The sequence below is a fragment of the Panthera leo genome, chromosome B4, assembly GCF_018350215.1.
Source record: "Panthera leo isolate Ple1 chromosome B4, P.leo_Ple1_pat1.1, whole genome shotgun sequence".
Taxonomy (NCBI): domain Eukaryota; kingdom Metazoa; phylum Chordata; class Mammalia; order Carnivora; family Felidae; genus Panthera; species Panthera leo.
In genome coordinates, this window is record NC_056685.1 from 28,851,500 (window position 1) to 28,867,444 (window position 15,945).

Consider the following 15,945-nt stretch of genomic DNA (forward strand, 5'->3'; position numbering starts at 1 on the left):
TTTGTCAACATGTAATGCCCTGGGTTTATTTTGTGAGAATTCTATCACAATTTTTCCAGGTGGGATTAAAAACCTTAAGGATCATGTATGCCATTGGACTGGGCATTCAGACTTCGGTACTGACAAAGCACTGGTAGTAGTCTGTTAAGTACCATTCTCTTCACAGAAGAGAGGTCAAATATTTCCAAAGGAAGGCACCCGATATTTGTGGTTCTGGCCTTGCAGCCTTCTGGAGAATCTGAAAAGGAAAAAAGCTGGCTGGCTGTTTTTAGAAACTGGAATGATGATACACGTACAGCAATTACTGCATTCTTCTCCCTTATATCCTTTTTGTAAGAACAAGTAAAGAATGAAGTCTTTTCAACAATTCGACAATAAAAAAGTACAATTTTTTTTTTTTGTGCTAAAAAAAGGGCAAGACAACATAAACTCCAGTTGTAAGGACTCCATTTGCATACTTGATTTAACACTTTTTGGTGTGGAAGGAAATGGGACTACTGGGCTGTTTGTAGAGCAGCAACATAACATTAGTGCTTTAAGTACCAGAAACTGCCCACAGCTTTGTGGGCAAGTGGGGATGGGAAGATTCAAGAGACTTCATTTTTAGCTTGTTACTTGTCCTAATGATAGTAGACCAGGAAGATCCCCATTTAACAGTACATTCCCCATTTTTTAAAAACTGATGCCTTTTTTTTTTTTTTTGTAAAATTCTGTATGTATGTCACCATTTTTTTCACATGATACACAGAAAACTCAGGGACCCAGAGGGGAACCAAGTTATGTTATACCATTTACAAAATACCAAGGAGTCCACAGCTACCTAACACATTTACTACAGCACAGGAACCAATGAAGGTACAGTGTACAAAAAACTGTAAACACGGCACAATAAATAGATAAAACAGCAGGTTCCGCACCATGCACATGATGTGATGACACTTCATCTCTATACAATCTCACATCTCACACTCTTTGTTGCAATTTATTTCCCTCCCACCCCCCCCACCCCCAAGTGCAAAGCATCACAAATGAACATTTCTGTATTCAAGTAACATATATACAAGGGTATTACAAATATGCAGTACTGTACAGATAATTGCTGTATTCTTAATTTACAGATGTTGATTTTTTTCCTATTAACAATAAGAAAAGAAAAATTGAAGCATGAGAGATGAGCACTGCTGTCAAGTCCCCACAGCTGCCACCGAAACGCGTGTGCTGCATTCCATCATCCCTTGCATTCAAAATGCTACTGATGCATAGCACCTAATCAAGTCCCCAGGCTGCAGTTTCACTCCTGAGGAAGCTACGTCACCTCCATCGCTACTGTGTTGTCTGCTATGTTGTTTAGTGCTGGCTTTTCTGATTCATGATTTTCCCTGTTGAAATAAAGTTTAATTAAATTACTTATCTGCAACAAATTTAACAAATCAAGATTATCTCCCCAATAAAAAAATTTTTAAGTATTTTTAGTAATAGGAAGAAATGTGACACTTTTGGGATAAGACACAAGTAGAGGAGTATGAACCTTTATAGTTTATTATCAGGAATATACAACCAAAAGTCAGGCTTCTTCTGTCCACCATAAATTCCATGGTCAACTATATCACCAATAAAATCGTAGTGGCAGCCAAGCAACCCAGATGTTAAAAAACATAAAGAATTCCTAACTTTTAGTCTCTAATTTCACTTTCCTCCTCTTTCAAAAAAGTAACAAATGTGAACAAAAGTCATTCAAGTCAGGACTTTTGTCAGTGCTCTATATGTGCAGTTGAGTAGCAGAGCTACTGAGCTGGTAATTAGAAGACCAGGGTCACAGTTGTTCTAACACCTGAATGTGCTTGTAGTAATCAGCTTCTCTGGATCTCATTTCCCTCATTTTTAAAATGAAGGGACTAAAATAAGTGATACGAAAGTTTACCATACACTGCCAGTGTTTCATGGTTATATAATTCTGTAACAGTGAAAACCATGTATTATATATTTAGGTAAGAACTCTAATTGATTGATTAGTTATGACTAGACCCAGAATAATAAGAATGGACCTGAATGGAGCAGACAATAACTATTACTTAAATTGAGAAGCAGACAGGGATGCATGGGTTTGGAAACTTAAGGCTATACAGTCTGTTGCTACAAAGCCTGCTCTTCCCTCTTGGGCCACGCTTGGCCGAGGAAGTCTACCTATCAGTCTAGCATCCAAGGTGTTCTAAAGTGTGCCCACCTCCTACCCCTTCAACTTGAACTACTAACCTTCCCAAACCTCTAGACAAATTAGTTTAGTTGTTAGCTTCTGAACACATTTGTATTTCTCCAACTCTCTCATCCTCTTCTCTGCCCAGCTAAGAACAAATCTGATCTTATTTTGTAGAACTCTCCCAGAATACCCCTGGTGTGAAAAGATCACTCCTTATATTGAAATTATAGTCATAATTTACACAATTAATCTGACAAGGCTATAATGCTTTGTGATACAAGAATGACTTCCAGCTATTACTCACAATTAACAGCATTTAATTTTTACACTTTTATGCTTGTCTTTTAACTAAACTGAAAACCCCTGGTCTTTCTCTTGTTTCCCCCAGAGTACTTTGTAAATAGTAAGATTCTAATTACCATTAATATTTAAAACAGAAAAGAACCTGAACAAACATTCTAAACAATCTACTGAAACCCAAGATGACAAATTAGCATAAAAAATAATGGTTTGAATAAAAGTTGACCTGGCATTAATACTGTAAGCCTTTACATTATTTACATTATTAACAGCAGCTTAGCATACAAGCCACAGTGGGTTCTATCAATTCTTTACACAAGAAGCTGTGGAAGAAAACAAAAGAAACATTCTAAAGAGAACTCCCTCCATGCAAAGGTAGAAAAACAAGAGCATTATAAGCTATTATTATACTAAGGAAGTGACATCCAAAGCATATATGCAATACTCAGTATACCATTTAGTTCAAATTGTTAACAGTACTGAATTATAAAAATTATCTGTTTAAGTCTTGACTAAATAAGGAATTCTCATCTATACATTTTTTTAAGTTTATTTTGAGAGAGAGAGCGCGCGTACGTGTGTGTGTGCGTGCTGGGGAGGGGCAGAGAATCCCAAGCAGGCTCCGTATTGTCAGTGCAGAGCCTTATGTGGGGCTGGATCCCACGACCTCAAGATCATGACCTGAGCCACTATCAAGAGTTTAGACGCTAAACCGACTGAGAGACCCAGATGCCCCTATACATTTTTAATGTATATAAGGAAAGAGCAAAAAACACCAATAAGTAGAGAGCACTGCTAGAGGATTTAAGTTAGGGCTCATATTTTTCAAACATTTTAGGCTTAAAATAACTACTGACCTTGGAACTGAATCTACAGAAGATGAAGATGGAACCTTGGAAACTTGACAGTTTGCTGCGGCAGCCAGCTTTAAGGCAGACGATGGAACAGCACTTAAAGTCCTAGGTATATGTCGTGCATTTATGGGGGCAATAGAGTTTACAGTGGCAACTGATGAAGGTACAGTTAATCGAATGTTGTTCCCAATCAGAACCTGAGTTGTTGCAGAATTGGCAGCGGTTACTTGATGACTCAGTGCACTGTGGGAACTTGAAGTCTGTGTCATGTTTGAAGGCTGTAACAAAGTTGAACCTGCCGTTGATGGACTCGTATGTACAAGTGCTGTTGGTGTAGTACTACTGAGGTGTAAGCCCTTGTATACTCCTAGAGAAAAAGAAAGAAGCATCTAAACAATGTACGACTTTGCTGTTTATTAATAAGAGATATAGGTTACAAATATCAGAACAATTTAAATGTCTTTATGCTTACCTGAGGCTGGAAGGACGCCATTCACCCCAATTCCAAGCACCACATCATCCTTCATCTTGAATCCCATCAGTTGTTCTGATGTCACCAAAGCAGAAGCAGCAAATTGAGCACTAGCAGAATCCAAAGTCTTGGAAACAAAACCCTAAAAAGAAAATACAAAACAAATCTAATCAGCATCACTTAGTCTCAAATCAACATTAAAGTTACACAGGTATACCAAAATCAGTTTGAATATAAACCAAAGTGGCAAACCACTGAAATATCTTCATCTCTTTTGACAGTCATAAATTTGAAGAGTGTTCAAACAATATAAGAACTCAGGGATTATGAATTTTGATCTTCACATGTGACAGTACGTAATATGGACAAATCAACTACAAAAATAAACCTTCTAGAATGTGAAAACAGTAAACCTCCAACACAAAGTGTCAGACAAGAAATATGCTAGTAAAACATTTCAGTGATTTGCAAATACATATAATGAAAAATGAGTATGTAAGCTTTTTTTAACCTAACTTATACACACACACACACACACACACACCCCCACCCACCCACCCAAAGGTATCTCTGGGACAGGAGGATAACTATCCTTTTAGAAGAGAAGTAACAAAACATCACATCATAACTTGGCCTAGAAATTAAGAGGCCCTTTGAATTTTTTTAAATGAGTTTTCCTCCAAGATGCTTAGATTAAAATTTCAGCCTTCAAGCTTTAAATGTGTTTCAATGGCAAACATTTATCATCCTTGAGGTTTAAAAGTGATTTCATTTAATAGTCAAAGAGGTTTAGTATGTAATTTAAGATAAATTTTAATAATAATTAAAATAACTAAGAAAATGAGCTGGGTGAGATCATATACTAACAAGGAAAATTCACAGACTATAGGACAGACTTGGAAGACAGTGTCTTGATCGCATTTAACTATGTTTTTTAGCTTTACTTTTTAAAATAGGGAGCAGAGGCAACAGCTTCCATACTCACCTGTAATGTTCTTTCTAAACCCTGTATAGAATGGCTATGATGTAGATTCAGGCGAAAGCCACTTTTCTGCTGGTTAGATGCAAGGTTCTATGACAACAGTTGGTAATTAGAGATGAACTCTGGTGGGAAACAATGAGGGATAATCATAAGACAGACAAATCCCTCACCTGTGAAGTGGTGGTGGAGGAATTACTATTTGCTTGCTGTTGCTGAATTTGTGCAAGCTGCTGTTTCTGCATTAGTGCCAGTTGCTGTTGATGTTGCTGGTATTGTTCGGCTGTAAATGCTGAACATAAAACGAGGAAATACTTTATAAAAACACACAGATACCACACATATCTTACAATACTAAAACAAATTTCAGCATTAGGAAAATTTTTGTGTAAAATTAAAGCATTTGACAAAGGCTGATGATCCTGCTAAAGATCACTTCCATATGAAAAATTCAGCATTTTTACAACCACATTTATCAGGAGTGGCTGGAGTTTAAAGAAAAACAAAATTATAAACTTCCTGAGTTATAACAACATAGGAAAGAGAAATGCTCACTTCTCAAGTTTCAGAACCATTATTTTTATAAGCTGTGACACTTGTGCTAGACAGTGTAAAAAGGTAATCCAGCTTTTTAAATCTACATATTTAGAATTCAACTTGGCATGGAGCTTGAGAAGAAATCTGGTAATTACCATTTGGTTTCTAGTTTACTCATATCACTGTCCCAATGCATTCAGATGATCCCTAATAGTTCTGTGTATAAATACTAATTGTTCTACATATTTTCTAATTTTAGCCATTACAAACATTCCCTCTATATGGAATATAAGGTTGTTGGTTTATTACCTTTTTTTATTTTATTTTTTAAAGAACTCATCCTTTAGCAGGAAGACAAGAGGCTCCAAATGTTAAGGTTAATTAATTTTCCCCACCCAATTAACCCACCTGGAAAAAATCCAGTCAATAAGAACGGAGTTGTTTATGTTGATTTACTGTACAGAATGATGTCTGAGGAAAGACACTGTGTTATGCTACTTATGTTTGTCTATGGAGAGCTCAGTTCTAAAAAAAACAAACAAAAAAATGTTCATTTATTACCCCCCAAAAAAGTGTGTGCAGTTTTTAAAAAGGAAACCTTTTTCTTTTTCTTATTTTTTGCCAATTAAAAAAAGGAAAAAAAAGGGTACATACAATCACAACATCTGACTTTAAAGGCTTCTTTAAGAAGCCTGTGGTGTTTGGGTAAGAAATTATTTCAAAACACAAAAAAGGTTATCATGCATCCCTGAATACCAGGGAATCTATAAATCATGCAATGCAAATTTCCTCAATCTAAAGTTTAATGTTTTCAAAACACTGTCCACCGAATTTCCTGTTGTCTTTAATTGCATTTTAGTAATTTAGTTGAAGACAGTTTCACTTTAACAAGTTTTATAATTTTCACTCGTAACTCATAAAGAAACTTTATCTTCCAGGATACAGCCTTTCTGCCTAGTACCACTACAAAATGTTCAGGTAGAAATTCTACCATATTTTCAATGGATCAGGAAATTATGAAATAATATTTATGAAAACCTCAGAAGTTATTAGTGTCTACATAGGCTTTATTTACACTTGAATTGAACTAAGTGCTTAGGCTACAAGAACAAAAACATAATTTCTTGTAAAAACTTTCATTGATATCTGTCCCTTGATAAGTTTCTTTTCCTACTATGTTGTATTTCTCAGATCTGAATACTACAGGGAAGACTTTTACTGGTAATAGGATAACCTGTAAATATGGACATAAAGTAACTTTGTGTCAAAATGTTCATTTCCATACAATAGAAATGTGTTGAATCAAAACTTGAAGAAAATTTATAAAAATTAATGCTGCCCTGAAAGATGGTTTATAATTACTGTAACACTTATCTTTAGGTTTAAAAAAATCCGTAAAAAGCAACTTAATTTATTAGTTTTGCTAGTATGTTTTTGAGATTTATGTTTTAACTTCCTAAATTTGATTGAGTTGCCTAAGTCTTGAATTCCCTAGTAGGGGATGCTCAATAAATATTTTAAGAAAGGATCATTTCTGCAAGGTCAGGTCATTACATATCTAGAAAAACAGTAATTTAGCATTCACTGGAGACCTGTATATAAAACACTCCATTTATATGAATGAAAATATTCTTTTGCAGAACTCTGCTTGTATTTGTGTACACTTTGATAAAAAATTTAGTAATAATAAATTGGAAAATTCATTTGAATAAAGGTTCCAAATATTTTTGCGGTAATGTAAGTTAACATTTTAATCCTGGTCTCTGAATTTCACTTTTAAACAACTGTTAACTTCTTCCTAATACAGATTTAGGAATAAAAATGCACCTAACACTCATCATGACTTTAGATCAGTATTGTCAATCTATTGCTTAGATATTATTACACCTCTGGAGTAGTTACGAAATTTTCCCCATTTTAAATAAATGATCTAAAAGACATGCATATGTTAAGCAACATATAAGCTGTAAGTGAAGGTAATAAAAACCATAGGTGTAGGGGCCAAGAAACCTTGATTTTTTTTTTTTTTTCCCCAGCTTTTGGCTCTATCGTAACTATCTGAGTATACCTAGGCAAGTAACCGAACTTTTAGGGCTCAGTATGTTCATCCAAAATACTTAGACTAAGTTAGGTGATCACTAAAGCCTTTTTCAGCCATGCGATGTAAGGATTTTATATTTCTTCTGAGAAATAAATTTCTAATCCTATTCTAAAGGCTATATGAATAAGTAGGAAAAGCCTGGACAAAGGTAAGGTAGTAAATTGGGCAAAACAAAATAAATTGGGTTTTATATTGTTATTTATACAGAAAACTGAGAAGACTTCAGATGGCATTCTAATTCAAAGTTTAACCAAATGCTAAGTGTAAATAAATAAAAATGACCACAATCCCTATCAAGGTAGAAGGTGTTAAGGTTGTATGTCTACCTCCAGACAGGGTGTGGTAGTCAGGTTTGCAATTTACTTAAGGATGGACAGGATGGTTTCATGAACAGATGACCAAACCTAGAATCAGAAGCGTTTCACAGAACTCCAAATTTTTAGATTAGGTGGCATCCTTGGTGATGTCCTCCTATCACTTCACACTAAAGATGAAGAAACTTTCATCTGAGGTCACAAAGATAGTTAACAGTGGAAGGGGGAAAATCCATCCCCAAACCAATGAGATTTTAAATATGAAAAGAAATAGATAAAAGTTTTAGATTTAATACTATCTACAAGAAATAATCAAACTTTTTATATACCCAACAGTGTGACTCAAGTGCTTTAAAAAAACAAACAGCCTCATATATAGAACACCTGACAGGAGTCTAGGTATGGGAGAGGAGTCACGTGAGGGACATGATTAAAAGCTGAGAAGAGGGAAGAAGCATGGTAAGACGTCAAATATTTGAAGGATACTATGATGTTGGAAAGCAAGAAAACTTATTCAGCATGCTTCTAAGGGTAAAAGAGGAATCTGTAGATTTCAATTTAAGGGGGCAGCTTTTGTTTAATATATGGACGAACTTTCTAAACAAGATTCCGAACTCTAGAATAACCTGAAAACTGCTGAATGTGCCCTCCCTAGAGGTGTTTAGGCAAAGGTCTACAACGACCACTGTTGTTTTGGTAGCTGCTAATAATTCTCTGGGGTAGGAATTTAGATGAAATAATCTAAAATGTTACCAGTCTACTTGGACAAAGAAACTATTATGTGGTAACCCAGCACCTGGAATAGCCTATAGCTCAAGCTGTTGCTCTTTAAGTCACATTCCTGCAGCTGGAGCAGATCAACTGAAATGATCTGAAGTGGGAGTAGTGAGGATGACAGGTACTTAGTTAATAATTTGAAAATTCAGTTTGAGAAGACAGATTTAAGATTACCAAAATGTATGTCGTTTTGTTTGTGAAAACAAAGACAAAAAAACAAAAAACAAAAAAACCCACCAACAACAAACCCAAACACCTATTTTAAAAGAGAATCCTCAATTAGAAATTTCTTTTAGCAGTAGTCAGAAAATTATTTCAATACAGGAAAAGGTAACTTTAAATAAATAAATATAAAATGAAATGACTTTAGAAAGTATTAAAGTATGATCCCCTAAGTCAGCAAGCTTGAACGAAAGTTTTACGGTTCCTAAAGCATTTGTCAGCCACCCAGAAATCCAACCTGAAAAAAAAAACATGGTATATTGCCATAGATGGCCAAACATGACTGAACCTGAATTCATTGGGCCACAAATTACTTGAACATGAGATTATCTGTGGCCCAAGCTTCCCCTTATTGTGAATATTCTTCTACTTCAGCATAGAGAGAACTATTAATTTTACTATGGGTGCTACTCCAGACCCTGCTGAGGATGTAATTCTGAACTGTGAAACACGCTTGGATAAGGATTAAGGTCCTACAATTTTATAAAATCTAACCATAAAAATATTTAAGGTTCAAACTAGAGTTCCTTTTAAAATTTTATGTTACAATTTTTATGAAGTAAATTGCACTAATTTAAGTAAGCTACAGATCCTAAGACTTAGAACATCATTCCAGCTACATATATCCTATTAATTTATGAAAATAAGCCTAATCTGTAGAATGCTGATGAAATTTCAGTGGGAACTAGGAATTCAAATCCTCCTGAACATAGAATGGTGGTTTACAAACCACTTTTCTACTTACAGTCTTTCAAAATTATATAGTCCTTTCTAATTATGAAAAAACGGTGTTAGTTCTGATATCTTGTATCCCCGAAACTCAAACGCATGCAAATGAATACTTAGTCACTGAACAAACATTTTTAAAGGTACTTTTATAGATTAAAAAAAAAAACAATACTGTATTTGGAAACTGTCCAAATCACATATTAACTGAAGATTAAGATACACAATTTAGCCATACATACTAAGATCTAGTCCTAGAAATTCTAAATACGCATATAGTTAAGTCTTCCCAAGTTCCTCAGCACTGTGTCATTCTGCTGTGTGTTATCCAGTGGACCAAGCACTCTGGTACCTGACTAACCAGACTACCTAATGCCAGTCTAACCAGGTTACCCATCTGGCCACACAACTATGCAAAATGGCCAAGACTGGGAAGCAAGCAAAAAAATTCTGAGCACCAGAAACTATAAAAGTTGGTGTTAAATAAAGCTCATACCTTTTACTAAAAATAATGGACTCTTGATAATCCTCATTTAGAATTTCCTATTTGAAAATGAGAAGAAATAGGCTCTTGTAGGTGATTATTTAGGAAAAGGACAATCAGTTCAGAGGGTGTATCACTATGCCACAACATATGAATAAATATTGGTATTTAAAACAATGACAGAAAAAAATGGCTAAATCAAAATACTTGGCTTAAGCAGTAGGCAAGTAAGTATATATCAAATGACTCCTATCTTATCTAATAGTTAAGTTCCAAAGTCAGTATGGTAAAAATTAAGCCTTGAAAATTCCTTTAGAGTGTGCCATGATGGATGTTATCTCTTTCAATAAGCTCAGCAGTTTTTCCTTTTGCATCAGATGAGATCAATTTTTGTGGTTGAGTACCAGATGAAATAGTTTGGCTTGTATCTGGGGGCCATGCTGTATGAAAAAATTTATCTTTAAAATTATAATTACACTGATGGAGGTGAGATGCTTCACCTATGAATGAAGGTGGCACCTCAGGAGGCACTGACACTCTGTGAGAAACAACAGATTCACTTCTGCCATTGCCAGAGTGGCCAATTCTGGAGACTATATTCTTTCAGTAGAATTGTATTTATAATCCTATATACTTTTTGAACTGTTAAAATTTTATTTTTTCTCCAGGGGCCTATAGTTGAATTTCTAAAGTTAAATGTACTTATGATATGATTCTACTATAATATACTTTATAGAGCATAAAGAGAAGAGCTTTAGGTTTCTTGAGTATTCACAAATAGCAAAAAATAAAGCATTTCCCTACAGCAATCTGTAGGCAACTATTCTCTAAGTATACAAAAGATCTAGTAAAAATTAAGGGAAAATTGAAAACAATTAAGTGCAATGACAAAAAACTGATAAACCCATTTTCTAGAAGTTGTATATATGGGCAAGGAAATGATTAAAAAGAAAATCACAGTTACTAAAAATTTTTTTTCAGCTAAACTTTTGGTAATACTACTACTGTTCAAAGTTCACCTTTTAATATTCTTTGGCAAACACAAATCAGGTAAGTTTCATAATATCAATGCTTACTTACGTAGTATAGCAAAACAATTTACATAAAAAAAGATCATTAAAAGATCCTTAGGATAGTTATAAAATTCAACTCCTCTATTCTTTTTTATTAAAGATTTTATTTTTCTAAGTAATCTCTACACCCAATGTGGGGCTCAAACAACCCAGAGATCAAGAGTCTCATGCTCTACCGACTGAGCTCACCAGGCACTCCCTCAACTTCTCTATTTAAGGACTGAGAAGATGGGGATTGACAGAACATGCCAATTTTCTACAAGAAGTCTCAAGGAATTTATAGAGCCTAAAAATCTATCAGGGAAAACATATTACATGTTTACACCCCACACTATATGTTTCCTTCATATTGAAAAGTTATTTTGATTTTTAAGACTGTAATAGCAGGGAAGATTAACTTTCCATGATATATATACACTCAGAAATTAATGGAACTATACTACTCTGTTAGGCCTCAGAATAATTTAGATTTCTGAAATGTGATTATTTTTCTTATGAACTAAGGATTTCCATTTCACAGAAGTACTTGTTTTCTAGACACAAAGTAAATTGGTTTATAGAACCTTTTCTGGAGATCTTTAACAATAAGCAGCACGTTCTCGTATTTGTTAGAAGGTTTGGCTGTACCTTACCAGATAATTGGGGCGATGCAATAAATATCTTTACAGTCCCTTCAAAATGAGTATTTAAATTATCTTTACAAAAATCTGTGGTAACATAATTTTAACAGTGAATTTCTATAATCTACATGCTTCGTATAACACAGATTTATGCTTTTAAATAGAAAGCTAAAATCTTAGGACTATATTTTAAGACAGCATTTATTTTAGACACATTTCACAATATAGCCATAATGCTAAAGCAGATATTATCTAGAAATGTTTCCAAAATTACAATCCTATAAAATTAAAATAATCCTTTAAATATTTAAATATTGTTTTCTGAAAAATTATTTTCCCTCTTATAAATTGTTCTGCATTACTATCATTAGGTAAGGCTTTTGCATATCTACTGACTTGCTGGTCTACTTTTACAGTTTAAAAAAAAGACTAGAGAAGTGTCCAAGTATAAAATAGTAACAATTAACAGCCCATTTTCTTTTCTTATTATTTGAAAATATAATTGCTGAATCAGGAATTGTGGTTCACAGAGTGTACCCAGGAAACAAATGTCATATATTAAATAGTAATAATTCACCTTTGTAATGTGGGTTTATTTAAATGAGAAACACATGTACAAACAGAATTCAAATGAATACTTGACCAAGTCCTTTTTTTCTCTCATTATTTTGAGGGAAAAGGACTTTTAAACTTAAATAGACCACACACTCAAAAAATTAATGAACCTGACATTTCTATAGAAATGTACATCATAACAAAAACACATACCAAAATGTGCTGAACCACTGCTACTTTTACTTTGCGTGGAGGTACTGCATGTCTGGGTCCCAGGTTGTGCTGTTCCTGTTCGATTTATACTCCTATATAATTTTCTACAGGAGAGTTCATCATTGTCACTGTCATGTAGGGATGGTGTCCGAGGCCTAAAATGCCGCCATCTACATGATTTGATATTGACTAGTATCTGACTGAGGTCTTTAGAGAAAGATTTGTCCGAGGTATTTGTTTCTGAGGTATTGGCAAACTGATTGACTGGAGAATGTTGTGGAGAGGAAAGCATTTCCAAATCCAGATGGCGAAACATACTGTCATAGTCTGAGTGAGCTCTGTCCAGTAAGACCCTATTAAAAATAAGGCAGGGAACATACATGTAAAATAGCTATTCAAAAATTATATTAAAAAGACCCACTCAATTCCCCCAAAGCCATCTCAGACTAAATGTTTAAAAGCTATGAATTTGATTATTTCAGTATTTGGCTCCTATAGGCTAAACTCCCAATTTCTTTTCTTTTTTTAAAAAATTCTCAACTTCTGATAAAAGTTCTTTTACTTTATAATTATCTGATTAAAGAGAGTACTCCACCTTAAAGAATAACGTATACTATTCATTTTACATCAGTAAGAGTCTTTCAACAGTTCTAGGAGTTGGTCTACTAGTATAAGTTACTGATAAAACATGAGAATATTTTTCTTTTCAAATTGCTTTTCAACCAAAGGTTTTTATTTCCATTACAAAGCACCAAAATATGTTATAAAATACCTGTTCTCTATTAAGCAAACACTTCATTTTTTTTTTTGACAGGGGTAGGGGAGAGGTAGAAGTGCAATAAAAAGTATACGATCTTTCGGATATTTTACATCATTAAGATTTCTTTATTTAAAAATTATTTGTCTTTATGTTTTTGAGAGAGAGCGTGCGCGCAAGCAGGGAGGAAGGGCAGAGGGAATAAGGGAGGAAGAGAGAGAGAGCGAGCGAGAGGGAGGGAGAGAGGGGAAGAAAATCTTACGTAGGCTCCACACTCAGTGCAGAGCCTGTGGGGCTCAATCCCACGACCTTGGGATCATGATCTGAGCCAAAGTAGAGTTAGAAGCTCAACAAACTGAGCCACCTAGGCACCCCTCATTAAAATTTCTTATAGACAAAGTATTTGATACCCACTACTCTAGAGGATATACTTTTATGTTATTTATATAAACTTTATAAAAATGATTCTATCTTAAAATGCTACCACTGATAAATGCTAGTACAGAACAAAATATAGCCAACATAGAGAATTTTGACTACTATTGATGTCAACACAATAATGGGAGGAAAAGCACTAAATAAAATATATTTCAGTGCTCAGACAACTCTAAACTTACGTTTTAAGTGATTAAAAACTGAAATTAAGATTCAAAAATGAAAGAAACACATATATAAGCAATAATTCACTATAAATTACATCATTAGATTTTCTCCCAAAAGCACAGTTCCTATGTTTTTTCACCAACATAGGAATAATTTTCTTTTTCTGCACTTTTATGTGCTCTGTAATTCCTTCTTGCCTCCTGCACAAATACACAGATTCTTACATAAAGGCATCTAGAATATACATGGGTTGGTTCCATCACGTTTAAACAAAAGAAGAGCATTTAGATCCAGAAAAACTGGGATGTCAGGGTCAGGTTATGCATTGATCCTGGATCCTTTTCACTGATGAGTTAAACGACTTAGTATACTAGTTATATGACATTTCTTGTTGTTGTTGTTGTTTGATTTTTAATTATTTTATTTTAGAGAGAGAAAGTGTGAGCAGGAGAGAACGGCAGAGGGAGAGAGAGAATTTTAAGCAGGCTCCACTCTCAGCATGGAGCCCTATGTGGGGCTTGATCTCATGACCCTGGGATCATGACCTTAGCCAAAATCAAGGGTCGAATGCTTAACTGGCTGGGCCAGCCAAGTGCCCCAAGTTTTATGACATTCCTAGCCTATTCAATCCTTTCTCCTAATATCTCCCAGAACTTCTGAAATAACTTTTTGCAGTTTCTTTAAGGATTTTAGTAAAAACATCAGTTAAGAACAGCAAATGGGAACAAATGAACTACTGAGAAGGATTACCTCGTTTTCAGCTCTAGATCTGACTCCCTACTGTCTAAAATATCCCTATGCTAGGAGTACAGAAATGCCTTACCTTCCACCGCGCCCAACCCGTCTTCGTGCAAATCCAATACACCTTTGGGGTACGGTGAGGGTAGTTAAGCAGTATCTATATCGTACATCCCCTAATCCTCCATCTTTAGGACTAGTCCAAGGCCAGTTGCCAGTTTGGTCTAAGTGAGGCTTAAAAAAAAAATCCAAATTATTTCATTTTGTCAGTTAAAGGTGAACAGTTTATTATTGAAAAAGAGAACCTGAAACTTACAGCATAGTACTGACAGCCTGCTTTCCTACGGAAAGCAAAGGGACCATCAGGATCATTTTCTTCTTCAGCTTCTGAAGAGCCAGACAAAACCTTTAAATAAAATGAAGTGAGTCAAAACACGTGACTTCTTACATCCCTCCTCTATATTCATAGAGAGTTTCTCATATTTACCTGGGAGAGAGGTTCTTCATCTGAGCTGGGAAAGTCATACTGATTTAAATCTTTAGCATTAAAGACTGGCAGTGCGGCAGGACTCGTCTGTTGAGGAGTAGCAGCAGCAGACGATGGTAAGACTTTGGGCTTCTTCTCATATTTACGTTTAGGTCGGATAAGATCAGCTTTATCTTGCTGCAATAAAGTCATATATTAATCAAACTCTAGAAACCATGTTCATCAAACTTACAGTTTGGGTAATTTTAAAAAGAAATTTATAGCTATAATGAAGTCATTCATACTCAGAAGAGATAGAAGACTTTATGTTTTGTCATCTTTTACTGTAAAATCTTAGAGGTTGGTCTCTGTGACACATGGGTATGTTCCTACAACCTAAACACAACCTCATAAAATATTTTGTTTCAGTTAAAACAGAATAGAAATTCTTGAGCTTCTGAAATCCTGCAGTTAGTATTTACCATTGGCTCCTGTACCTTTTTCTTAATTTTCTACGAAAAATCCAGAAGAGAATTAAAAAAGGGGGATCTAGTCTTTATTTTAAAGAATTAACAAATCAATTTTGGGAAAATAATAATGAAAATAATTTTACAGATACACAAAGCAAACCTCAGATAACTATTACCATACTGGGACATAAAGTTATAATGTGGAGGTGTCACAAAAATAGAGTGGTAAGGATTTGAGAGCTGAACAATAAAGGCTATGTGGAGTGGCGAATTTGAGCAGTTTTAGATGATAAAGAGATGAAATCATTAAACAGAGGCAACGCAGGATAAAATACAAAAGCAAGAGTGAATGAGCTGATGCACTGAGTGATTTTAGAAATATGTATGGCAGGTAACAGCAAAGGCTAGAAGTATGAAGTATTCAATAGGCAAGAAAGGTTAGAGGCAAAAAATAATCCTTGTCAGAAAGAAAAAGTCATGACAAGTA

The 15,945-nt window shown here is 34.7% G+C and overlaps 1 protein-coding gene across 15 annotated transcripts in view; it reads right to left on the reverse strand.

Annotated features, from left to right (window-relative positions):
* Positions 1–15,945, reverse strand: part of EPC1 (enhancer of polycomb homolog 1) — a 104,588-nt gene continuing 88,643 nt past the window's right edge. For 13 of the 15 annotated variants that reach the window (XM_042945269.1, XM_042945259.1, XM_042945267.1 and 10 more), the window contains 9 exons: positions 15,010–15,186; positions 14,839–14,928; positions 14,608–14,756; positions 12,425–12,777; positions 4,976–5,094; positions 4,809–4,895; positions 3,824–3,965; positions 3,355–3,718; positions 1–1,379 (listed from right to left, as the gene is read on the reverse strand). In XM_042945269.1, the coding sequence (XP_042801203.1) occupies positions 1,307–1,379; positions 3,355–3,718; positions 3,824–3,965; positions 4,809–4,895; positions 4,976–5,094; positions 12,425–12,777; positions 14,608–14,756; positions 14,839–14,928; positions 15,010–15,186 (1,554 nt within the window). In that variant the 3' untranslated portion in view covers positions 1–1,306. Of the gene's footprint in view, positions 1,380–3,354; positions 3,719–3,823; positions 3,966–4,808; positions 4,928–4,975; positions 5,095–12,424; positions 12,778–14,607; positions 14,757–14,838; positions 14,929–15,009; positions 15,187–15,945 lie in introns of those variants that run through there. The other 2 variants (XM_042945268.1, XM_042945274.1) reach the window with 2 other exon arrangements.